The sequence below is a fragment of the Plecotus auritus genome (genome assembly GCF_963455305.1).
Source record: "Plecotus auritus genome assembly, chromosome: 6".
In the NCBI taxonomy this organism is placed as follows: Eukaryota; Metazoa; Chordata; class Mammalia; order Chiroptera; family Vespertilionidae; genus Plecotus; species Plecotus auritus.
Genome location: NC_137773.1, coordinates 5883379 through 5910986, shown reverse-complemented (window position 1 = coordinate 5910986; position 27608 = coordinate 5883379). Strand labels below are relative to the sequence as shown.

Sequence of the window (27608 nt, the reverse complement as noted above, 5' to 3'; positions counted from 1 at the left end):
AAGATGCCCTCAAACAGAGGAACCCAACAGAAAAACTATCCTATCCTATATAATAAAAGGCTAATATGCAAATCAACCAAACAGCAGAAAGACCGGTTGCTATGATGCACACTGACCACCAGGGGGCAGACGCTCAACGCAGGAGCTGCCTCCTGGTGGTCAGTGCACTCCCACAGGGGGAGTGCCACTCAGCCAGAAGCCAGGCTCACGGCTGGCGAGCACAGCGGTGGTGGCGGGAGTCTCTCCCGCCTCCACACCAGTGCTAAGGATGTCCAACTGATGGCTTAGGCCCGCTCCCCCCGTCAGTCGGACATCCCCCAAGGGCTCCCAGACTGCGAGAAGGTGCAGGCCAGGCTGAGGGACCCCCTGAGAGCAGAAATTTCATGTACTGGGCCTCTAGTCTCATAACAAAGGTAGAAAATACTTGGTAAAAGTAAAAGCAGCCTCCTTACAAATATGAGGTAGCTTCATTGAACATCCCTGGATCTGTAAAACCATAAGAACGAAGTTCCATCAAAAGAATACATGATACATTATGCTGCATAAGGATAATGATAATTCCACATCCATTTTCAAATCTATATGCTGTCAAAAGTTCCAAAGTAGCCCTGACTGGTTTGGCTCAGTGGATAGAGCGTCAGCCTGCGGACTCAAGGGTCCCAGGTTCGATTCCGGTCAAGGGCATGTACCTTGGTTGTGGGCACATCCCCCGTAGGTGTGCAGGAGGCAGCTGATCGATGTTTCTCTCTCATCGATGTTTCTACCTCTCTATCCCTCTCCCTTCCTCTCTGTAAAAAATCATTAAAATATATTTAAAAAAAAAAGTTCCAAAGTAATTACTTTGTGCAAAAGTAAATAAAAATAAGTTTGTGACATGAAGTAAGCTTGCCTTTATCTGTCTGGATCTTCATCATTTTTACCTATATAACAAACATGTAATACAGAATATCTGACTATCGAAATGTCCATTACTAAAATACTTTAAAAACTGCAACATAAAATGTTATTTTACCGCAGGGGTCCTCAAACTTTTTAAACAGGGGGCCAGTTCACTGTCCCTCAGACCGTTGGAGGGCCAGACTATAGTTTTAAAAAAAAACTATGAACAAATTCCTATGCGCACTGCGGGCCCGGGACGAGTCGGCTGCTAAGCAGGACAGGCAGTGGCACCCAGCGGGCCAGATAAATGTCCTCGGCGGGCCGCATGTGGCCCATGGGCCGTAGTTTGAGGACCCCTGTGAGAAACCAATGAGCAGTGCAGAATTTTCACTGAGGCTAAAAGCTTCATGTTAAAGAAACTAAATATAGTTTATTACCTAACTTACACCTTATGTTAAATGAACTAACTGTAAAAAAACCCCACAACATTTAGCAAAAGCATTTAAACTTTTGCTTCCATGAACCCTGGCCAGTGTGGCTCAGTTGGTCCAGTGTTGTCCCATTCACTGAGAGCTTGTTACAGGCTCAATTCCCAGTAGGCATGGAGGAGGCAGCAAATTGGTGGTTCTCTTTTTTCATCAATGTTCCTCTCTCTCTCTCCCCTCTAAAATCAATAAAAACATATTTTTTAAAAAAAGACTATGCTCCTATTAAAACATATATACTTAGGGTTGATATGAGGACTTAATAAGTTAGTATTTGTAAAGCACATTAATAATAATGATTGGTATATAATAAAACTACAAGTAGCCCTGACTGGTTTGGCTCAGTGGATAGAGCATCAGCCTGGGGACTGAAAGGTCCCAGGTTCGATTCCAGTCAAAGGCATGTACCTTGGTTGCAGGCACATCCCCAGTGAGGGGGGGTGTGCAGGAGGCAGCTGTTCGCTGTTTCTCTCTCATCGATGTTTCTAACTCTCCATCCCTCTCCCTTCCTCTCTGTAAAATAGCAATGAAATATATTAAAAAACAACAACAAAACTACAAGTATTTCAGTAAACCTTCCTAATCTTAAAAAGAATTGTTCTGATTGCCATGCACTTCCTGTGCATTTATCAGAGTACATTTTCTAAGAATTTGCTCACTGAATCTTGTGTTTTGATTTTATTTGATATCATAAACCTGTATTTCTGCAAATAGTTGGACACAGAAATCAGCCTAAGGAGCTAAGTAGCTCTATTTGCACCAAATAAACCATTTTTAATTATGCAAAAACAGCTATAAAATATGTATATACTCATTTAGATATTTTATGCTCTGAAACTTTCAGATGTACCTGCTTCACACAACTGACTCCTGACACTAAAACAGATGTTCAATATTACTCATATAAATAGGACTAAGTACTATGCTCTGATAATGAATTTAAAGACAGAAAACGGCTCTTATTCACCATATTTGTTTCTAAATCTTTAAACTGCAGGCAAGCAACCATACTTAGTTTTATTGCATGCATGTAAGAAACAAAAGATTGGCCCTAGAATGTTTGGCTCATTTGGACAGAGTGTCGGCCTGTGGACTGAAGGGTCTCAGGTTCAATTCCCGTCAAGGGCACATGCCCAGGTTGCAGGCTCCCCAATAGGGGACATGCAGGAGGCAGCCGATCAATGATTCTCTGTCATTTTTGTTTCTCTCTCTCCCTCTCCCTTCCTCTCTGAAATCAATAAAAATTATTAAAAAAGAAACCAAAGATTAAAGAAACATAAATTTATTTTGTTAATTCTCACACGAGTGTATTTTTTTCACTGAATTTTTTTTTTTTTTTTTTGATCGAGTGGAAGGGAGGAGAGACAGAGAAAAACATCTATGTGAAAGAGATACATTGATTAGCTGCCTCCCGCATATGCCCTGATCAGGGGCTGGTGATAGAGCCTGCAATTGAGGTATGTGCCCTTGACTGGAATCCAACTCGATATCCTTCAGTCACTCAGGCTGACACTCTAACCATTGAGCAAACTGGCTAAGGCAGAAATCTAATTTTTAAAAAAATATATGTTTTATTGATTTTAGAGAGGAAGGGAGAGCGAGAGAGAGAGAAACATCAATGATGAGAGAGAATCATTGACTGGCTGCCTTCTGCACGCCCTCTACTAGGGATCGAGCCCACAACCCAGGCATGTGCCCTTGGCCAGAATCGAACCTGGGACCCTTCAGCCAGCAGGCCGCTCTATCCATTGAGCCAAACCAGCTAGGGCAGAAATCTAATTTTTAAAAAGACATCTAAGAAAATACATGTTTTTATCAAGACACATTGCCAAAAACTCATCTTCTCAGATGCCTCTTAAATCACATTCATCTACTCCTTACCTTTCCTATAACCTTTCAACACTTCTTCCCACTCTGTGACAAAGAGCTTTAACATGGAATAAAAACAAGAAAGGCTTGCTTCTCAGATTTAAATAGCAACATAATCTTAAATATTTTTACTCCACAATCGAATGCACTTTGTAAGAAACTAATTTTGACACTTTATTGATTAAAAACAATGATTTCCAAAGTGAAATGTGTTTACAGTTATTTTCGTGCTTTTGTCCCTACTTTGAAAAACCCTGATTTAATAATCGAATTCTTTAAATGAAGAAACAAGAAGTCATAATGCATAGATAAATATCAAGATACAACTCAAGGCAAAATAGCTTCAGCAGACTTTCCCTAACACAATAGCCGACAGGGGGTTAAAAAAAAAAAAAAAAAAAAAAAGAATATTTAAAGAGATCACCATCAAAGACAAAATGTTGTTTCAAAGAATTCTGAAGACTTTAAAGCAGCCAGGACTAGAACTGAGATGATGCTCCCACTTTAGAAAATGAGTCTTAAAATCATGAAAATAAAAGGGAAATTTTCCTGTCACTCTTAAGAGGTAACAATAGATCCTACAGAACCATTCCATAGCAGATTGTGCTAGCCTAAAAGGATACTCGTAAAATATTTTATTCTCATATAAATTCAGAATGCACTATTTATACATACATACATAAAACATATATTCCCTTAATCTAAAGCAGTGAACTGCCAAATTAAAAATAGGATATGGAGATTAAAATGCCTAAAATAAGAGCATTAAAATGCCAACAATTATCATAACCACTAGAGGCCCGGTGCATGAAATTTGTGCATGGGTAGGGTCCCTAGGCCTGGCTGGTGATCAGGGCTGATCCTGTGGGGCAACCGGCAGGGCGATCGGGGTTGGGGGGGTCCCGCTGGCACCTGCCTTGGCTAGCCTGGGGCCTGCGGGCTGGGGGCAGCTCCTGCGTTGAGCATCTGCCCCCTGGTGGTCAGTGCACATCATAGCAACTGGTTGTTCTGCTGTTTGCATATTAGGCTTTTATTATATAGGATAGCCTCTCTACTGTCTGAGAATTTAGAGGTGGAGGAAACCTTAGATGGTACAAGCCACCTTTACTATTTTACAGAAAGTAATGTAAGAGCTAACAAGGATAAAAAACTTGCTCAAGATCAAGAAGTGCCAGGACTATGACCCTATAACCTGATTCAAAGTCCAGGCCTCTCTTATCCTTATACCAGGGGCCTGTACACGGGGGGGGGTGGGGGGAGACCTCAGCCCAGCCTGCACCCTCTCCAATCGGGGACCCCTTGGGGGATGTCCATCTGCCGGTTTAGGCCCAATCCCACAGGTGGTCAGACATCCCTCTTGCAATCTGGGACTGCTGGCTTCAAATCGCTCACCTGCCTGCCTGTCTGATCACCCGTAACTGCCTCTGCCTGCTTGTCTGATTGCCCCTAACTGCCCTCCCCTGCTGGCCTGGTTGCCCCCACTGCCCTCCCCTGCCGGCCTGATCTCGCCCCCAAAATGTTTAACTTGAATCTATTTAAACTTGTAAAACTTCTTGTTTATAGAAAATACAAAAGATAAAGGGAAAAGTTTGAACATCTTCAGACATTACCAAATATACCCTGGAGGGCAAAGCTGTCCCCATTTGAGAACCACTAGTTTATACTAAATGAGACAAAACATGAACTTTGGAACCTGATATGGAAAAAATTATAAAAGATACTAGTGGCCCGGTGCACAAAATTCGTGCACGTAGGGAGGGTTCCCCCAGCCCAGCCTGCACCCTCTCCAATCAGACATCCCTCTTGCAATGTGGGACTGCTGGCTCCTAACCGCTCACCTGCCTGCCTGCCTGATCGCCCCTAACTGCCCTCCCCTGCCTGCCTGATCTCACACCCAACTACCCTCCTCTGCCGGCCTGATCTTGCCCCCAACTTCCCTCCCCTGCCAGCCTGATCTCACTCCCAACGGCCCTCCCCTGCCAGCCTGATCTTGCCCCCAACTTCCCTCCCCTGCAGGCTAATTTGGTTCTGATTGGTCGGTTTCTATGCCAGTCAGTGTCAAAAGCTCTGCCTCCTAGGCAGCCATTGGCTCCTCACAGTTGACCCAGATTTGGTTCTGATTGGTTGGGTTCTATGCCAGTCCGTGTCTCTGGGCCTATCAATGGGGCCTGATCAGAAAGACGGGGCTGATCAGCAGCAGCCCCGGTGGAGGCCTGTAGAGAAATGGAGGCCTGGCTGCTGGCCAGACTGGGAGAGAAAGAGAGAGGCAAGTGCTGATCAAAAGCTGCCACAGAGGCAACGGATCAGTCCCTGCTTCTCTCTTCAGGCCTCTCTCTGGCCCTGATTCGCAGCCCCTTCAGAAGTCAGTGCTGGGGCACAGCGCCTGCAGTGGAAGCAGTCGCACTGGGTTGACATGGCAACCCAGCGCTGACTGCAGAACTGACTTCCTGTTGGACAAGTCTCAGTCGTTACTGGTCATTATGACCCAGAGTTTTTATATATTAGGATTTTGGAACAACTGGATAAAACTGAATACGACTAGATTAGAGTGTCAATATGCCAAGGTTGCAGGTTCGATCGCTGGTCAGGGCACTTAAAAGCATCAACCAATGAATGCATAAATAAATGGAACAACACATTGGTATTTCTCTCTCACCCACATCTCTCTCTAAAATCAATAAATTTAAAAATATACTATTTTTTAAAAGGCTAGATAATAGTCATTAAATTAAAAATAAAAAAAGGATCTGTAACCCTCTGATAATCCCTTGGATATAGATTTGGGTTTGGTAAAGCAATTATGATATTAACCTAGATCCAATTTGGCCCCAAAGATCCAGGACACCATAAGGGTGTCTGGTCAGAATTAGATCTTTTGAGACTTTTCTTGATAAACTCAAAATTCTTCAAGATTATTCCTGCGAGCATTTAGGATGCCTTAGAGGGAATGGCCCCTACCACTCTGTCGTATTATGGGTAAAGGGTAGCAGTTTGCCACAAAATGTTGCTGTTTTCAGAAAAAAAAAAAGAAGAATCAACAGAGTGTACTTACTATGGTCCAGCCACTGTGCTGAGTGCTATCTATACTGTCTCATTGAATTCACTCAATAACTCCATCATAAAGTGAAGAGACAAACTTAAAAAGGTAAAGTACTTAAGCTGGGGGAGAGGATAAGGGAGATGACAATAATATCTATTTCATAGGATTAGTACAAGTATTTAATGAGGTAATACTTCTCATACAATTAGGTCAGTGCCTTTATAAAAAAACAATACCTAAATGTCCATTAAATGAATAAAATTTCTAAAAAATCTCCCAAATATCATACAGCTAAGTAGTACAGCTGAGATTCAAACTCAGACTGACTGACTCCAAGGTTCATATTCTTAGCCACTAGGACTACCTCACGGCATTAAGAGTTACTAGAAGAGCCCAGCCAGTGTGGCTCAGCAGTTGGTTGCGGGCTCGATCCCCGGTAAGGTGCAGGAGACAGCCAATCGATGATTCTCTCTCATCATTGATGTTTCTATCTCTCCTCCCTTCCTCTCTGAAATCAATAAACATATATTCAAAATATAAAAATAAACTGTTCCCTGAGGTTTGTAAAAGACCACATTAAAAAAAAAGTTACTAGGCCCTAACCGGTTTGGCTCGGATAAAGCGTCAGCCTGTGGACTGAAGGGTCCCAGGTTCGATTCTGGTCAAGGGCACATGCCTGGGTTGCAGGCTCGGTCCAACCTGCAGAAGGCAGCCAATCAATGATTTCCTCTCATCAGTGATGTTTCTCTCTCTTCCTCTCTGAAATCAATTAAAATATATTTTTTTAAAGTTACTAGAATAAATTTTCAACATACTCCCAGACTTTGACCTACCCTCCCAAAGTCAAACTGCATGATCAATCTATCTGTAAGGTCTTGGGTCTCCATGAGGTTTCAAAGATATGAACCAGTGCTTAGGATGGCATACCAAGTTGGTACTGATCCTAAATGCCCAAACAACACAGTATTTCCCAGCATACACCAATTACCAAAAGTATGTTGGTGCCAGTCCCAATCGCACTGCCAAGGGAGTACTAAGTGTTGTTTGTTTGTTTTTAAATAAAGTGTATATTATTTATTACACTGAAACAAAATCATGCCTTTTGGCTTAATCCTACTGAGTTAAGAACATTAACAATAATTTGCATACAACAAAGTTCTCGAAACATAGCAGATGGATTACTTTACATATGTATTTTAAGCATACTAGGTATTTATGACTCAGAAGTAACCTTGGACATATTTTAAACAGCAAAAATATACAAAACAGTTACAACTGGAAATGATACTGGCCCAAGTGCCCCGTGTTTTTATCCCAGAGACACACTAGAGAAATCCCAAGTTAAGACAACTTCACACAATGTTGAATATTAAGAATGTTTTTCGGGAGCGGACACAATTCTGAGGCAGTAGTGAGGGAGCACACCTGTTTCTCCACTCCCCTCAAGAGGTTCAGTTCAGGCTCCCACCGTGGAAGAGCTGCTGGAGTCCCTTCAGTTTCAGATGGGTAACCGTTGGATGGTGTGACTTTTGCACCTTCACTGCAATGAATGACAGTTTGTGAAATGCATGTATATTTTAAAACATAACAGTATCCCAGCAGACGAAGCAGGCACTGTTGGTAGTCTGAGAGTAACATCTGCTCCCCACCCGTCTGGGCCCTGTAAGCAGGGAGCATGGAGGGTGTCAAGCAGCCCGGAGTTGCTGTCTGTCAGTGGCACCGTGGAGTTGATTGTAGTCACCTTGCTACCATATTAATTACAATCATAGCCATACCCTCTTTCTTGGCAATGGAAGCTTCTCGCTAATACCTTATTCCTATGAATGCATTTGGGGCACAACATATTATCCTCCAGGTGTGGGGGTGGAAAGTTGCGGGAAGGTATCAAGAAAAGTGCACACACTTGCCCCGTTTCTCAGGAACCCAGGCTTGCCCAGCATAAAACTGTAGCTGAACCCAACCCTCTGTGTCTGCAGGGAGACTCTGTCCATGGACCACACACCACTTGTAACCAGAGGCCTCCTGTGTCAACCTCAGTCTCCATCTCCCCAGTCTTCCCGGTAGTGGCTGCAATTCTGCTCCAGGAGGCAAACACATCATCCGGGGTGGAAGTTGTCACGAAAAAATCGTCCATTCCCTCCAGGAGAGCAGCAGCACCCTCGTCAGGAGCAGGCCCCCCGACCAGGGGAGCAGTCAGTTCAGGAAGACCAAAACTGTCCAGAGTCTTTTCCCCCTTTTGCATCTTCAATCTCCTATGTGATAATGTCAGTATCTTTGCCTCCTCTGGTTTGATAGGAATATTCTTTTGATTAGAGCAAGCACATGCACGCAGCCTATCATAGGTTTCCCATTTCTGGCCGCTGGTGCTCAGCTTTAATTGCTGGCACCAACCCCTCACGACGTCTCAGGGAATCAGGTTAACTGGTGGCAAGTGAAGGGGCAGCGAAGGAATTGGTATCTTCTTGTGAATTCTTACTCTTTTTTTCTGGTGCCATCTTTTGTGGACAAGAAACTTTGTCATCTTTCTTAGATCTCTTCCGTTTGGTCTCCATCTCTGAGGTTCTTTGTTGACTTGGTTCACCAGCAGCCCCATGTTTCTCTTTAGTTGGTACCAGTTGGGATTTTGTTTTTGTTTTTAAATATATTTTATTGATTTTTTACAGAGAGGAAGGGAGAGGGATAAAGAGTTAGAAACATCGATGAGAGAGAAACATCGATCAGCTGCCTCCTGCACACCCTCTACTGGGGACGTGCCCGCAACCAAGGTACATGCCCTTGACCGGAATCGAACCTGGGAACTTTCAGTCCGCAGGCTGACGCTCTATCCACTGAGCCAAACCGGTTTCGGCCAGTTGGGATTTTGAAGCTTTTTGCCGCTCCCTTGACTTCTTTGGGGACTTCTGCTTCTTGCCTTTTGCATTTTCCATACTGAGAAAAGAATTCAAGGCTGACGAAGAAAATGTTCTTACTTCTGAAATGGCCCCTGACCCAGGATTGCTTTCCTAAGTGTTTCTTAAGAAAGACATTAGCAATCCGTAAGTTTCTTTTTTCAAGGTGGTCTCCCTTATCAATCTGAAAAGTATCCATTGCTTGAGAAATTCTAAGGTTTGTTAAAGAGCCTGGCAAAAATGTGGGTACACACTTAAAAATTTTGTTCTTTGCCAAATCCTTCTCCTTGAATGGGTTTCTAAGTGCAGTCAAAACACTCTTGCTTTTTTCAGAGCAGGTAAGAATCAGAGTAGGTTCGGAAAGGTTAGGGAGAGGTGGGGGAAATAAGAGATCAACCGAAGGACTTATATGCATGCATATAAGAATAACCAACGGATGTAAAACATTGGGGGGTGAGGGCATGTATGGGAGTGGGGTGGGGGGGGCAATGGTAAGCTATGTACACATATAATACCTTAATAAAAAATATATTAAAAAAAAATCAGAGTAGCCGAAACCGGTTTGGCTCAGTGGATAGAGCATCAGCCTGCGGACTGAAAGGTCCCGGGTTCGATTCCGGTCAAGGGCATGTACCTTGGTTGCGGGCACATCCCCAGTGGGAGGTGTGCAGGAGGCAGCTGATCGATGTTTCTCTCTCATCGATGTTTCTAGCTCTCTATCTCTCTCCCTTCCTCTCTGTGAAATATCAATAAAATATATTTTAAAAAAAAATCAGAGTAGGTTCAATAGAACCATAAAACATAATAGTATTTGGGTCTGTCCAAGATTGTAACAAAATCCATAGAGCAGAAATGAGATTTAAACATCAAATTCTCTATCTCCCTATCAAGTTTTGGAGAAAGTGATGTTTGCTGCAAACATCACAACAGAAAAACTACCAGAAACTGTACTGCCCTTGGGTTAGATTCATGGGAAAGGAGAGAGGTATCTTGGATGTCATTTAATACTTTTAAATTTCATCTTTGGTTATCACCATTACAAAATCCCAAGCCTAACTTTTAGGTTATTTAACTGCCCTTTTCAGAAGGAAGTACTACCAGTAAGAAACACTATATTCTTGCAAACTGCCAACATAAAGCGTTGGGAAACTTGCCCAATTACAGGAGGGATTCCCCTCACTCTAGTTTACACCATATTCATCAGATTAAGTCCTGGGATGTGCATCTCTCACAACATTGTGGTGTCTCTACTAATTCCTAACTGTAAAACAGATAGCCAAGCCAATTTAAAAAAAAATACAGGGGGTAAACCAACCCTTCAAAAATGAAAAGCTAACAATGCCATTCCCATTACAGTTCAAAGTGAGAACATCAGTAAAAGCCAAACTGCTCTGGAAGCTGTGGCTGCAATGACCTCAAAAAGCACTTCCCATTTTGCTGAACATATGAACCCCATTTTTGCTCACTCTATCTTATACATATAGCTATACACCCTGAGTCTGGAAGGTGTACACCAAAATGTTTGTTAGGTAGTAGAAGTACTTTTTCTTAAATATGCTTTTTTGAATTTTTTTCAAAGAGTTTTTTAAATGTATTTTTATTGATTTCGGAGAGCTTGCTCTATGCAGTTACATTCTCACTTCTAGTCAGTACATTTTAATGATTGTATGTAGAAAACATACACACTGAAAAGCCTCTTTTCTACCTCATGATTGACCAATTCAGATTGCTTCCAAGAGTATTACATTTTATTCAATAACAGATAAGCAGCCTTGGCCAGTGTGGCTCAGTTGGTTGGAGTATCATCCCGAAAGGTTGCGGATTCGATTCCCAGCCAAGGCACATACCCAGGTTTTGGGTTTGATATCCAGTCCCCCATCAGGACAGGTATGGGAGGCAATCAATAGTTTCTCTCTCTCCCCCTCTCCCCACTTCCTCCCTCTATAAAAAAATAAAAAATAAATAAGTAAAAAACAAAACAAAAGCCATATAAGCAATCCCCATTCTTAGAGCTCTTGTTACAGCTTAAATGTTTTAAAAATTCAATGTTCATTCCAGAAGTATTAGATACCATTTTATTGTTTCTCAAGTTACTTTTCAGTATGTCCTGCTTATTAAATGTAGTAGCACATCTCACTTTTTCAGTTCAAAATGATGAGAATTTAAAGGGTATCTGAACTACTCTGAGTCAATTAGAAGAGAGCAATTATCTGTGACAAGGTACAACCATCACAAACCCAGAGCAGCAAAAGCCAAATTCACAGAAGGGTTTGTTCACAGGCTTTCTGTGTTCATTTTGGGGAACACAACAATGATCAAAGGCCCAAAAGCTTTTAATCACCACCAAGTTAAAATTAGTTTTTTCCAGGTTAATTGAAATCCAAGGCGGAATTTATTGGTGATTGCCAGAAAAGCACAAGCTATTATAATGAAACCATATTATGGAACCACTATAGGATCCCCACCCCACCGACTTCTGAATGAGACACTCCAGGAGAGGGATGGTGTCTGCTCCTTTAATCCTATCTAATAAAGAGGGAATATGCTAAATGATCCTCACACCATTGCAAAGATGGCAGCAACCACAGCCAATAAGGAGGGAATATATTGACTGCCACGCCCTCAAAGATGGCAGCTCCCCACAGCCACATGATGATGATGCTCAGTCTCCTCAGCCCCGCCAGGGAGGCAGGCATGCGGCAAGGCTGGGGTGGGCCCGGCCTTGCCAACCGCCTGCCTCCGGAGTCCCCCAGTCCCCTCAGCCCCCGAGACGTCCAGGGCCAGCCTAAAGCACAGGCAAGCCTCGGATGTCAGCTGCCCAGCCGCCCAGGGCTGCCCGAGGCTCAGGTAACCAGGGCTGGCCGAGGCTTGCACTGCTGGCAGTGGCAGCAGCAGAGGTGTGATGGGGCATCGCCTTCCCCTGATCACCAGGTCACCTCCCTCCCCTGAGGGCTCCCGGACTGTGAGAGGGGGCAGGCCGGGCTAAGGGACCCCCCTTCCCCCAATATATAAATTTTCATGCACCGGGCCTCTAGTCTACTATAAAACAGGAGGTGGTTCTAAATGTCCATATGCTGATATTCTAAGTACAGACACTCCTTCACTTCCAAGTTCTAGTCCCCTTCCTTTAACTGCTTACTACACCAATCAGAGAGGACTTCCATGTAACCTCCTTTAACTCACCCCTTGGGACAATCATCACTTTATGATTCTAGGCAGATGGATTTTTCTAATATCCCACTAAGTGTGGTTTATGAGCACAGGCCTAGAAAAACTTTATTAAGCTTCCTCCAGATTAGACAAAGCCTTCTTTTCTTGCACTTCAAGAAAACTTGTTTCCCCACACAGTTCAACTACTAAATTCAAGTCAGGCTTGAATAAACTGAGTTTTAAGCTGAAAACATTCAGTCTGGGAGAGGCAGCAGAGGCAATGACAAGAAGAATATAACTGAGTAAAGGGACACAAAAGAAGATGAACATTATTACTTTTCCCCATTTGCTCCAGTTAGATAATTAAGAACTCAGTTCAAAATTTCTATCTTGTAAGATGCAATATAATTTGTTGACTAAGATCGAAGACAATTACCCACTTCATTTTTTTATTGCTGCCATCTCCACTTTGGAGTATGAACACAAAGAATCCTTAAGAACCACACTCCATTAATTTCAACTCAACTGTGTTTACTGCCATGAAGGGAAACACCCATGCACATTTCTGCTGCAAGGAAAGAAAAGTCAACCAAAATCCCTCACCATCTGTGGAGAGAATACTGAATTAGAAAACAGAAGACAGAGCTTACAGTTTGGGCTATTCTTTTTATTCCTTACTCAGATTAAAACTTCTCTATGCCTCAGTTTCCTTCTCTGTAATATGGAGATATTAATATCAGCCTTCCTTAAGGTCAGAGTCCTCATAAGAATCAAGAAAAAGTATGTGAAGACTTTTTAAGAACAAAAATTTACAACAAAAAGCCTATCACAATCATCGTTCTTCTCATGTGTTCATCCTATATAATAAAGAGGTAATATGCAAATTGACCATCACACCCTCACAAGATGGCTGCCTACAACCAGGCCGGCAGGGGGGTTAGTGAAGGACAATCAAACGACTGAACAGCAGGCTGCGTGGGGTGACCAGGCCGATTGGGGGGCTGTGAGGGGCAACCAGGCTCGCAGGGGGGGCAGTTGGGGGCAACCAGGCCAGCAGGGGGTGGGGCAGTAAGAGGCGACCAGGCTGGCGGGGGTTGGGGGTGCAGAGTTAGGGGCGACCAGGCAGGCAGGCAGGTGAGCGATTAGGAGCCAGTGGTCCAGGATTGTGAGAGGGATCCCAGACTGGAAAAGGTGCAGGCTGGGCTAAGGGTACCACCCCCCCATGCACGAATTTCGTGCACTGGGCCTCTAGTTAATTATATTTGTAAACCTTAAATGACCGAAAAGCTATTATCAAATCATGATGCTGTACACTTCAATATAAATTATATTTGTCAATTATTCCTCAATAAAGGAAACTGTCATCTGACAGTTGGGGGGAAATGGGAGAAGGGAAATAAGTACTCGAAGAATAGTGCTATGAAAGTTTAGCAGGGGTAGAGAATCTTTTTTCTGCCAAGGGCACTTGGATATTTATAACATCATTTGAGGGTCTATACAAAATTATCAACTTAAAAATTAGCCTGCTATATTTGGTCAAACATTAAGTCACCCCTAATGGCTGGCAGGGCCAGACCAAATGATTTCTCAGGCTCAGGCTTATTCACTAATGAAAGGCTATCCTAGTGTGAAAGTTAGCAGAAAAGAACTGGATAAAGTTTGGATTTTGGGACCATTGTAACCTAAAAATAATCATATTCTATTAGAATTAGATCTACCTGATTTCCAGTTTAAAGAAAATACAGAGGCTAGAGCAGGGGTAGGCAAACTTTTTGACTCGAGGGCCACAATGGGTTCTTAAACTAGGACCGGAGGGCCGGAACAAAAGCATGGATGGAGTGTTTGCGTGAACTAATATAAATTCAAAGTAAACATCATTACATAAAAGGGTACGGTCTTTTTTTTTTTAATATTTCAATAGTTTTATTCATTTCAAACATTTTAACAAGAAGAATGTAAACACTAATTATTATAATTTGAAACTTCAAAAAATGGAGGAATCACAGCACAATAACATACCTTATATTGAAGATGGCAAAGGCAAAATAAAATTGCCTAACAAAGGAAAGGTACAAAAGCCTTTCAAATTAAACTTAAATATAATAAAATAATTTAAAACTAAAACAAATAGAAAAGAACAAAATGTGTAAACAGTAAATTAAACATTTTCTTTAGTGCAACTTCCAAATGATGCCCGGGACGTAGATGTAGATGGCAATGTAGACTGGGTTGAAAGGTTTTTGGTCTTTAAAACATCAACTTCAGTGGAACAGTGTTGTTGGTCTCCTTTTTAGCTAATGCTCTGATACTGTGCTCTCCAGGGGCGTGTCTCCCTACATCACCACGATAACGTGTCTACGCATTCCCAGGGTGATGTCGGGGGACGCGTCCGCGGGCATTACAAGGAGCCTCTGGAAGATTGAGAGGTTGTTCCTTCTACTGAATGGGTTGATATAAATCCGCCCACTCAGAAGAAGGAGCTGCGGCCTTGTTTCCCGACGTTGCCATGTTAACACTGCTGCTGGTGAAGGAGCGGAGGGGAGAGCAAGAGAACCCTCCACTCTTTTGGCTCTGTGGGCCAGATAGAACAGCCGAACGGGCCGGATCTGGCCCTCGGGCCGTAGTTTGCCCATGGCTGGGCTAGAGGAATACACTAAATGATCCCACAGAGAAACAATCAAACAAATCCAGAATGTGGTACATTCCACAAGACTCTTCATAAAATCAATGTTGGGGGTGGAAGAGTCAATGTCATAGGGAAGGAAAGGGGGAGGAATTGTTTTAGATTTTAAAAGATTAAAGAGACAAACAGATGCAATGTCTAAATGCTGATTAGATCCTAGTTTGAAAAAAAAAGCTATAAAACACTTTTGGGATGACTGGGGGATTCTGCTTATGGACTAGAAATTAGGAAATAATAGTTAATCTTATTAGGAGCAATAATGGTATTTAGCTGTTATGCAGGCAACAGCAGTTATGTAGGAGAACCCTAATTTTAAGAGATGCATGTTGAAGTATCATGATGTCTGTGCTCACTTTCAGTTAAGCAAATGTATATGTGTGTTTGTTCAATCTAGGTGACAGATATTAAAGTGTTTATTGTACTAGTCTTTCAACTTCTCAATATACTTGAAAATTATTTAAAAATGTGTCAAACAAGAATTAGATATAACCTTGATAAAGATTATCTATTTTTCCCTGGCCGGTGTAGCTCAGTTGGTTGAGTGTCGTCCCTTGCACTGAAAGGTCACTGGTGACCATGTGCACTGGTCAGGGCACATGCCCAGGTTGTGGGCTCGATCCCCAGTAGAGGGCTTTTGGGGGGCAGCCAATTAATGTTTCTCTCTCATCAATGTTTCACTCTTTCTCTTCCTCTACCTCTGAAAAAAATCAACAGAAACGTATTAAAAATAAAAAGATCTAATCCTTTCTCTTTTTTCAACAATGGAAGGAACGGAGTCCAAAGGACCACTGCTAATGCAGGCCTTTTCTCAATAGAGATTAAAACTCAGGCAAGCTTCGCCAAAACCGGTTTGGCTCAGTGGATAGAGCGTCGGCCTGCGGACTGAAGGGTCCCGGGTTCGATTCCAGTCAAGGGCATGTACCTTGGTTGCGGGCACATCCCCAGTGGGGAGTGTGCAGGAGGCAGCTGATCGATGTTTCTCTCTCATCGATGTTTCTGGCTCTCTATCCCTCTCCCTTCCTCTCTGTAAAATATCAATAAAATATATTTTAAAAAAAAACAAAAAAACTCAGGCAAGCTTCAAAATCTTAACCCAAACTCTTTCCATATGCCAGAAAACTAGGACCCAAGAGACAAAGACTGATCTGGAACTAACACATATATGTACATGTTAAAAAAAAAAAAAATCTAACAATTTTTATGCTTAATATGTGACAACCCATTAAAATCACAAAATTACAAGATCTGTTAAAGACTATGACAACCTAGTACATCAGAAACTCGTATAAAATAACCTCAGAATAGCAGTGAATGGAAATTAGTGTAACTGTTAGATGTACAAAAAGAAAAAAAATTTAAGCTTTTAACCAGTATTACCTACTAGAGGCCCGGTATACAGATTTGTGCACCAGTGGGGTCCCTCGGCCTAGCCTGCAGGGATCGGGCCAAAACCTGTTCTCCGACATCCCCTGAAGGGTGCCAGATGGCAAGAGGGTGGTTCTCGGGTGACGGACCCTGGAATCGGGCTTCCTCCTCTCCTGTTCTGGGTACGTCACCCGAGAACCGCAGCTGCCAAGTCATCACAGCTCGGCAGCCCCTGCATTGAGCATCTGCCCCCTGGTAGTCAGTGCACGTCATAGCTACCGGTCGGAGCGTCTGCCCCTGGTGGTCATTGAATGTCATAGCTACCGGTCAGACGGTTGAATGGTCACTTAGGCTTTTATATATAGAGAAGGCATATATATATATATATATATATATATATATATATACACACACACACACACACACACACACACACACACACACACACACACATATACATATATATACTAGAGGCCCGGCACACAGATTCATGAATCAGTGGGGTCCCTCGCACCGGTGCACGATCGGGGCTGGGGAGGGACTGCGGGAGGGCTCCAGGGCGTGTCTGGCCCATCTTGCCTAGTCCTGATTGGTCAGACCTCAGCAGCAAGCTAACCTAACAGTCGGAGCGTCTGCCCCCTGGTGGTCAGTGCATGTCATAACGGCCAAACGGTCAGACATTTAGTATATTAGGCTTTTATTATATAGGATATAGGATAGATAATATTGTCTCACAACTTGGTCCAATTATGGTAACTATGCCTTCCAAGGTTGACAACATACCTTAATAACTTCACATTTCACCTAGCTACTCCACAAGCTACTTGCCAGTCCCCCCAAATGCCATGTGGTTTTTTTTCCGTATTTCTATACAAGTAATTTCCTCTGCATACAGAATGCCCTTCTGCCTTTTCTACATGTGCTCCTCTTTCAATACCAACTTCTTATGCCACCTCTTCAGCTAAGTTTTCTGGCCCTGCTCCCTTACTACTCCTTGAACTTCCTAATACTACTTTTTGCATCGTTACAGTGACTTAAAACTTTTCCTAATTATTTAAATGTATGATTCCTCCATTAGACCACAAACTATTTGCTTTCACAGAGCAGAAATCAGAAATAATGGAGGCTGGCTATTTTTTAAGTTTCAGAAAAACCATCTTAATTCACCTAAAAAATAAAGTGTCTGCCCCAAATTGAACGTGACAGTTTATCATGAAGCAGATTTGTAACTTAAATGTTCTGGACTATTTGTTACTCTGTCCCTTTGATACTCTTGTCACAGAGCACTATCTGAACCAATGCAAAAAAGCAGTCTGACTTGCTTATACCTACAAGCCAATTACATTAAGTGCAAAAAATTATCTGTAGGGTTTCCTGTGAGGGTAAGAATTTAATCCGAGAAGCCCCAAACTCACTAATTCATTTCCTAGTGAAGTCTTCAACAAATATATATCATTAAGACCCCACAAAAGTAAAATTCATTTTAAATAATTTTCACACATTAATATTTTTTCTTTGGTATCTAACTTCAACAGAAATTTCATGTCTGAAAACAGAACTACAATGGAAACTTCTACAAGTTCTATTGCAAACATGCAAAAATATGGTATAATACCCAATGTATACTCAGCAATATTTAACCTCTCAGCTCAATATATGGATGGAATATATTCAGAAACAAACTTTGATTCTTGCTGACTGCAAGTCAAAGTAGCTGATGCAAGATGAATACATGCTGATTGTTCTTGGCCAACACACATGCATTTTTAAGTACATACGCGTTAGTAAAGTCTGAACCTATGGTCCTTGAACTACCAGTGAATCATGAGGAGCTTACTGGTAGCCTAGTACTGCCCGATAAGTAGAAGCAGAAAGCTGGATAAGGATGGTGAGGGGCGACGGGAGAATCAGGTGCAGTGGTCCACCAGATGAAGATAAACCATTCAGGTGGTCTGCAGTAAGGAAAAATGAGAGAATCACTAAATCAGCAAATTGATCACCATGCCCAATTAACATGATCATGCTGCTTACCAAAACCAACCTACTGCTTTCTTGCAACGAGAGAAGAATGTGTTTTGGTCAAAAGCCACAAGAGAGATAACTAATCATTAACATAAAGGCAAAAGTTCCTTATTGATTAACACTCAATAATCATTCTCATTAGGAGACTCACCTGAGTATAGTACTACTCAAAATTTGCTGCCAAAGTTTTGCATTTACAGTAAGAGAATAGGATTTTAAAATAAAATCTATTAAAATTTCTCCATAAGAAAGAGAGGTGTTATAGACTAAAGCTATCAAAAATCAGAAGAATGAAGACTCCTAACATTTCTAAAGGCTTAAAGCTTCTGTCCATAGTATATAGCACTAGCAACTGATTCCTAAATAAAATCACAAGTAAAAAACGAAACAAAAACAGTACATTTAATATCCATAGTAAGAATCTTCTTCTTTAATAATGCCTTTCCAGCTCAGCCAGCATGGCTCAGTGGTTGAGCGTTAACCTATGAACCAGGAGGTATGGTTTGATTCCTAGTCAGGGCACATGCTCAGGTTGCAGGCTCCATGCCCAGTAGGGGGTGTGCAGGAGGCAGCCTATGATTCTCTCATCATTGATGTTTCTATCTCTCTCTCCCTCTCCTTTCCTCTCTGAAATCCCTTCTAACATAAATTCCAAGATAATCTTAACTGGGGGTGGAGTGGGTGGGAGAGATTTCAACCCTTTGTGTTAAAAATATAAAAGAGTGAAAATACAGAAATCCATATATATAAAAGGCTAAGTGACCATCCATCTGACCGACCAGCCAGTACATATGACGCACACTCGCAATTTAAAAATAAACATTGACTAGTACATGCACGATACATTTAAAGCTCTCGCTGGTGCCAATCGCACGCGTGTTTCGATCTGTCATTGTCGATCGTGAATTTGGTTGTTTTTGTTGACATTCTGAAGCTGAAAGAAGCCGGCATCATCGACAGAATGTATCTGAAGACCAACTATTGGCACAACTATTGGCACAATTAATTTCCTTTCAGTGTGCCAGATCCGTGCACCAGGCCACTAGTATAGTTATAAAAATATATTACACTTTGTATAAAACATAAAAAATATAAGAGTACCAATTTGGGGGTAAAAATTAAAAAGAGTGGGACTAGCCCAATGGAAGGTGGCTTATTAAGCAGGGGCACAATATCCTATGGCAATTTGCAATATAAACTCGAATGCTTTAATCTCTTCCCAAAGAAGATTCAGCTTTTCACATATCCCAATATTTTCCAACTCAAGTTTCCCTGACCTAAATTCAGTTCTCATACTACCACATCTGCTCACCCAGGATATCACTGTATTTCCAACCTACACCTACTTGCTGCCTATTTTCCTTCTGGTCTGCTCTTCACAACTCCACTCCTACTAGTAAAATCAGCCACCCTCTGCTTTACATCAAATAAATGCCTCCGATTTCACAGGGTGTCTCTCTCCAAATGGTACGAAATTTTATGCCATCACTCTCATAGAGCCCCAGAGCTCAACAATACAGAAAATACGAAAGAATTTTACTTCTCTTGTCACACTACGGATAGAAGGTCTGAGACCAAATCTTCAGCCCTCCTCCTGCTCAAAACTGCTTTCTTTTTTTATTATAGGCACAGCCCTAAGAATAGAAGCATAAGAAAAGTCAATAAACAACCAAGTGAGGTAATGTGTAGAAGTAATATATGGGACACTGAAAATATATAAGGAAGAGATAAGCAAGATATTCTTGGTGAAGAAAGTAGCTCATGTCTCACAGAGAATGTGTTTCTCTAAAGGACACCAACCTCAATATACAAGGGCTATTGGTATACTCTGGGGCTGAATGTCCAAGAAGTCTAGTATTAGACCATGAGTAACAAACTATGGCTAGAATTCTGCAAATACCAATTAGAATGAAAAGTTAACAAATCATTTTCTGAAATTATGAGAATGATCTTTTCAAATACAATCAGATCTATCAGTTTCAGAGTCAGACCTGTTTTCCTGTTTCCCGGTATTTCAACAAAATTCAATTTACTAAGGCACTTACCATGGTCAGGCCCTGAGAGGTGATTTCTCATTTCTCCACCTTTTATGAAATTTTCATGACTAAATTCTTAGCACTTTCCTTTTTTCACTTACTTACAGCAGTCATTCACTTTTACACCTTCAGTTAACCTCCCCCAGATGACTGTGTAAGAATCACTGGGAAACTTGTTAAAACGCAGATTCTGATTCAGTAGGCCAGGGTTGGGACCTGACATTCTGCATTTCTAACATGCTCTCAGGTGATGCTAATGCTGCTAGTTGAAGAACCATACCTCACACTTTTGAGCAGCTGAGATAATTTTGTTTTCCTTTACACCTTCAGCACTTTCACAGTTTACCCAATGGTATTTTTATGTGTTTATATAGTGCTTTATAGTTGTTTCACGTGTGCATATTCTATTATGCTTTCCTAAAAAGCGATTTTTACATACTAAAGAAATTGGATCATGATTTCCATTTTTAGAACAGCAACCAATACAACATTAGGCATATTGTGGGTATTCAATGCTTGTTGATAGTAAAATGCATCTCTAGGAAACACAACAATCATCTCTTAAGAAAAAATTGAAGTGGGTTTATAAATTACCTTTGTCAACTTTTTAAAAACCATTTCAATGCTAATCAACCTTTTTATCAGAGTAGACAGAGAAAATAAACTTAAAATAACTTTCTATTCATAGTTAAGAACATTAGTTAAAAGATTTGTGAATTACTGATTACAGAGTTATTCTTTCCCAATAAGCAAAGGTTTAATATATACAAAACTAAAGCTAGAAGCACAGGTAACAAAAGGAAAAATAAACTGGACTTCATTTTAGAAAGTAAGACGACAACCTACAAAATGGGAGAAAATATTTGCAAATCGTGTTTCTGATAAGGGGTAATATGGCGAATTTTATGTGTCTTTACTACCATTAAAGATGAAACGAGCGCCCAGCCTCAGCTGTTGAGTGTCGACCTATGAACCAGGAGATCATGGTTCAATTCCCGGTCAGGGCACATGCCTAGATTGCGGGCTTGATCCCCAGAGGGGGCGGGGGGAAGGGGGGTGCACGTGCAGGAGACAGCCTACCTATGATTCTCTCATCATTGATGTTTTGATCTCTCTCCCTCTCTCCCTTCCTCTATGAAATCAATAAGAATATATTTTATAAATTAAAAAATGAATGTCCATTATTCTGTTATCCTCCTGTAAACCTGGAAACTTGTGACCATCAAGGTCAGTCCTTTTGGAATATCACAACGTATGGAATAAATGACACACCCAGCAAGTAAAAATCTTCGTACATCACTATGGTCATTAAAGAGAACAAAGAAGCTAGTTGGCTGTCTTCAGTTAATTTCATTTTATTATTCCCCCACCCCATAGTTCTTATTTTTAAAAATCGTAAGAGATTTAATTAGCAAATGCCATGAGCTAAAACCTAATCTAGAGGTCCTAAACATCACAACGTCATCATAATAAGGCAGACAGCCATACAGAACGTGCTATCTAAAAATGTCAAAACAATAGAAAATGCTAGGAGCATGAAATCGTGGAGAGAACTGTTAAATAACTATCAAAATATACCTGTCTTTTTTTTTTTTTAAATATATTTTATTGATATCCTACAGAGAGGAAGGGAGAGGGATAGTTAGAAACATCGATGAGAGAGAAACATCGATCAGCTGCCTCCTGCACACCTCCCTCTGGGGATGTGCCCGCAACCAAGATACATGCCCCCGACCGGAATCGAACCTGGGACCTTTCAGTCCACAGGCTGACGCTCTATCCACTGAGCCAAACCGGTTTCGGCAAAATATACCTGTCTTGACTAACATTAGGCATTAAAAGATGGTCAAAGTAGCTAAAACTCAAAAACGGAATTCTAGGCAAGGTATGCCAAAGTAAGATGCTAGAAATGATTTCAGATAACACAAATCTTTCATTAATTAAGTCATTTCCACATTCTAGTCTTTTGCAAAAACTTCTCAAATTCCTTCAAACAAGTAATGCACCTAGTAAGGAAGTTTTTCTCGATATACACACAATTATTTGCCATTCTATGATGTTTGCATGACACTGTGTATGTAATTGTATCTGTCATGAAAACCTTAAATCTGTCATGAAAAGCATCAGAAGACTGTACTTTATTCCATGTTGATAAAACAAATTTTCATAACCAGTATGTCCAGATTACAACTACTAACCACTACTAAATGTTTGATATGCAAAGGATCTGTGCCAACACCCTTAGGAAAAATAGTCTTTCCCTTCCCACCAAAAACTTACTGTAATAAGCAATAACTATTTAATTTGTTAACCTGAAACACTCACCTGAACTAATTCCTTTAAACCACAATTAACTCTTAACTATCAGGACAATAATGGAGAAGAGAGGCTTCCATAATTAAATTCCAGAAATAATCCTTTATCCCACACAGCTCCTTCCTCCACCCCAAAGCCATGCCTTCTCTCAAGAAGAAAATAAAGGGTTATGTTCCTTTTTTTTCTAAACTTTAATTTGGAAAAATATGGCACTGCTTAAGGTCCAGAGAACTCAGTTTTCAAAGAAACTGATACTACAGCTATCTAACTAGACACCACTGGTAATAAATAGCCAAAACCCAAGACTTCATGCTCTTAAAAGCCCACACTAACATGCATGGCTGGTCATTAAGTCACACTATCACAAGAAATAAATTGGCTCAAGTTTATCACCAAGAGGAGAAAAAAATGTTTATTTGAATTTCAACGTAAGTGTAAAACAATTTAATTAATTAAAACTAAACAGCACCTATAACAAGTACCACTTTAATGGCAAGAAGAATCACTGTGACCCCCAATTTGACCTTAATCCAAGGCTGTTTTATGGTTTAAATCAGACACTTTTTATCTTCCTGCTTTGTTGTCGCTGGGGATCTTTGTTAATATGCCACCAAAACAGACTGGTATGACTTGAAGTGCACTCTAAAGTAGTTTTCCTGGACAGTTTTTTCAGAAACACTCCACTGACCTTTCCAACTACTTGCCCAAGATTTAGCCATCATACAGGGTACCCACAGATTTCAATGAAGTGGCAAGGCTAAGCATCATGCAATTCAGGAAATTCATTAACGGCAAGTTAGGTGTGTGCATGGTTTATAGATGGAGCTTAAGTGACAGGGCATGCAACAACTTTTAGTCTAAGAAAAAGTTGTAAATTCTTTTATCCCCAAACGATTTAATTTAGTAACTTATACATATGCCCCACATGTGAGACATCTAACGTAAGGTTGCACCAAAACCAACACTGTCTCCTTCGTTATTCCTAGATGTTTCTTCTTTAAGTAAAACATTCTAACCTGCACACAAGCCATAGGATGAATTCGGTAAAAGGTCACTTAAGTAAAGCAGAATTAATTTTATTATTATACTGCTATACTACAAGACGGACTGAATTAAAATACCTTTCCTCAGCAAACTATTTAGGATACAATGAAGTAGAAGTGCGTTCCGTGTTAGAAAACTTTTAAGGTACCGATCCTACTGGGAAGTCGGACACTTATGTATTTGTACTTTCATCCTACATTTTTCCTTTACGTAAGCCGGATAGGAATTTGACTAGCCCACCCCGAAGGCAAGCTGGCCCAACACCCCCAAGCTGCAGCGAGAAGCCACGTTTTACTCGGGCGGCCCGAATCCCCACCCCTCGTTAAAATGATGCCTGTGGCCACTTGAGACTTCCCCAGCCGGGCTCCAGAAACTTGCAGGTTTAAATGGCCAAACTGGAACCAACCAGGGCAGCTGTCATCTGAAACTCAGGAAAGCTGAGACCAGCCAACTCTGCTGAACAAGGAAGGGTGCGGAGAGATGTGGCGGGGCCCGACGGAGGGAATGCATTAGGCTCCCCTCCCCGCCCCCCATCGACGCGCTTCTGCAGCCCCAGCGCCGCCATCCCGCTCCTGAATAATTAAACGGGCTGGAGAGGGAGTGAGGTGGCCAGGAAGGCAGTTTCTTGGCCGAGTTTCCCGGGCCGAGGCGGTAGGGTCTGGAGGCCGAGGGCGACATGCCCGGCGCGCGGAGGACTTTTCTCGCGGGGCGGGGAGAGAAGGGGGCGACCCCGCGGCCTGCGGGGCGGCCGGAAACGGGGCGCGGAGTGACGTGGAGGAGGGGATGACAAAGGGGCGCGGGGACCCCAGCCGCGCTCCCCGCGGGCTCGCAGGGGCCAGGACAGGTGGCCAGGCCTGGGCCGGGAACAATGGGGGGCCGAGGCTGCCCCCTGGCGCTCACCTACCTCCGGTGCCCTCCGAGTTCTCGTTGAGGCTGCCCGAAGAATCGTGCTGGGCGCCCACACACCCGCCCATGGGGGCCCCCGGCGCCTCGTCCGCCACCTCCGGGCGCTCGTCAGGGCCCGCCGCCGCCGCCGCCGCCGCCTCCTCAGGCGCCGCTGCCGCCGCCTCCGAGCTCCGGACAGGCGCGCCGCTCCGCTCACCCGCTGCGGCCCAGCCTCCGCCCCCCTCGCCGCTCCACCCACCGTCTTGGCTCGGCCCCTTCCTCCGCGCCCACTTCTACCTCAGCCCCCGGGCGGGCCGCCCGCCCCGAAGGCCTGGCCCCCGCGCCGCTCTCCCCTCCGGCTCTGCCCCGCCAGGCCGGGGCTGGCCCATGCCGGGCAGGCCGCAGCGCCCACCTTGTCCCTCACAGCCCCGGACACCGGCGTCCCGGCGAGCCCCGCGCCCGCGCCCCCCGCCCGCCAGACCCCATCAGCCCCCACCCCGCGGCGCCGCCCTCCGCACCCGCGGCCTGGGCTCAGCCAGGCCCGCCCGGAACCACCGGGGGGCGGGGCCGCGGGACGCTGAGCGCTGATTGGCTGAGAGCGGGCCGCGAGCGGAGAGAGGGAGGAGGGAAGGTGGGGTGGGGAGGGGAGAGGGGGCTCCGAAGCGAGGAAAGAAGGCGGAGGGGGGGGATCGGTCCGAGGGAAGGGGCAGGGAAGGAGGTGAGGAGTGGGGAGAAGGGAAGACGCAAAAAAGAAAGGAAGGGAGAGGGAGCAGGAAAGGAGGAACAAAGTGAGAAAGTGAAAAGGGGCGCAATCGAGTTCCCGGCTCCCCCTCGGGAGTCAGCTTCTCCTGGTGGGGCACACAGAAGTCATGGAAGACTCGCAGGCAGGGACCGGGCAAAGGAGGATCCTGGCTGAAGGTTGAGGCCCCAGCACCGTACGAATTTGTGTAGAATTCAGTGGGCTGGTACCCCGAGTCTGGGCTTTCCCTTGCCTGCCCCACCCGCATGCCCCCTAAAATCGCTGTGCCCCATTTTTAGAAGAGGCAGTCACTGTGGTTGCAAACTGAACTCAAGATTTACCGTGGCGAGGCATGGCGCGCAGGGAGAGATAAGACTTGACAGTAGTTCTCGGGGAGTGGGTTTGTTTCACTTGCACGGGACTGATTATTCATACACAATGCTCCTTCTCCTGCCTTTCGGTATCGTAAATTGTCTTTGGAACAACGAGAAGTATAAATAAATAAAATACACTCCTTTTTCTAAACTAGAATTTGGTACATTGACCACACCCGACATTCTTGGCGGCTGCTATCCCAATCCAAGCCAAATTGTTAATGGTCCCTTCAGAACTGTGCTTCTTGTGATGCTGCCTTAAAATTTTTATCGTCCTGCTTGGGCCTTTCTAAAGCTTATTTCTGCCTCGGAGCTGTTTTAACTATCCGCTCCACTTTTATAGCAGACTTTCTTTTTTTAACACCCTAGGTCAGTTTTTGCTTAGCAATAAACAAAATTTTAAGTGAAATACCCAAGAAGGAGCCTCTCTGCAGTTTGGAATTTGCATTTAAATATATTTTCATACACTGCTGGTGGGAGCGTAAATTGGTTCCATCCTTTTGCAAAGCTATTTGGCAATGAGGTTCAAGAACCTTTATAAAGGCTCACACCCTTTGACTTGGGATTATTTCATATATGGGAATCTATCTCACAGAAATAATCCAAAACCCAGCCAGAGATTTTGGTCCTTCTATTCATTGGATGATCAGATAAAAATGAGGGCTCAACAAACAAACAAACCCATATACTTAAAGCCCAGAAGTATCTTGTGAGATGAAAGTCTCCTACATTAAGTTCATCCTGATGAATTAGTGTTGTCCTGGATAGTCATGCACATTCAAAAGAGCTTACATGTGGATGTTTTTCTGAGTTTGCGCAGGTTGCTCTGACATTCAGGCACTATGTCACACAGCCTTCTATCTTATTCTCAGCTGAGTATTCCTGTAGGCAGACATCACTTCCCTGGAGGAGAGAAGCTGCATGCTGAATATCTTCAAAGGGATTGCTTTGTCCCGATTTTTTGCTCTAGAAATTGCTGAAGCCAAGACTTCTGGGATGTCTTTAAACAGATGGTAGGCGCCCAAGTGATGAGTGCTTTCTGATGAGCACTGGAGTTGGCGGTAGGGAGAGAGCAATCTCACTGCGATTCGCAGCCATGGATGTTCTCCATTCTGCCGTTAGCTGAGAGCAGGGACACAAACCCTGGCATCTAGTTCCTTCCTAGCTTGGACTCTGTCTTCCATCCTGTACTAGCTATATGACCTTAAATTTCCGCATAGCTGTTTCTCCTGTAAAATTCGGCCATAACAATGATCCAAACTCAAGCTTCACTTATCTAAACTTATGGTGAGGCCTAATCCACTTAAAACCTTGCACAGAAAGTGCCTTCTTGGTGTGTGTGCACTTTTCTATTATTTATAACATCTTATTGAGATACTAGGGGCCCAGTGCACGAATTGGTGCACCTTAAAAAGAACTGTGGGCCGCGAGGCTGCGGTGGGCACAGGGGCGGGTCTTGGCCCATCCTCTGCGCCCCTGCCCGGCCCCTCCTGCCACAGCCCCGGTCCCCTGTCTGCCGGCAGCCCCACTCCCACTGCCACCACTCTCATGCGCTGACTGCTCAGGCCTCGCTCGCTCTGCTGACGGCGCCAGCCCCAATTGCTCCATGCTGTCAGAGGGTGCAAGCAGCAGCTGCCAGTCCCGATAGTCCCTGAGTGCTTCTCTACCTCGCCCTACCTGAGGGGCCATTGGGGTTGGCAACAGGTGCAAGCGCTGGGCGGGACCGTGGGGCGGGACCATGGCACGTGGGAGCAAAGAATTTTCAGTAACCACCAGAGGCTCAACCCGATGACAGTGACCAGGGCCGTCTTGATCTGGCGCCCCGCTCACCTG

General features: G+C 43.4%; 1 protein-coding gene and 1 pseudogene across 2 annotated transcripts in view; both read right to left on the bottom strand.

Moving 5' to 3' along the window:
* UBTD2 (ubiquitin domain containing 2) overlaps nucleotides 1-24883 on the bottom strand; it is a 34994-nt gene extending 10111 nt beyond the window's left edge. The window contains exon 1 of the mRNA XM_080677084.1: nucleotides 24682-24883. Coding sequence (XP_080533210.1) covers nucleotides 24682-24751 — 70 coding nt within the window. The 5' untranslated portion in view covers nucleotides 24752-24883. The remainder of the gene's footprint in view (nucleotides 1-24681) is intronic.
* LOC308250549 (developmental pluripotency-associated protein 4-like) lies at nucleotides 5590-8866 on the bottom strand (annotated as a pseudogene). The gene is made up of 3 exons: nucleotides 8684-8866; nucleotides 8084-8410; nucleotides 5590-5616 (listed from the first exon to the last, which is right to left on the bottom strand). The product of its transcript is annotated as a developmental pluripotency-associated protein 4-like (transcript).
* Nucleotides 24884-27608: the final 2725 nt, after the last annotated feature.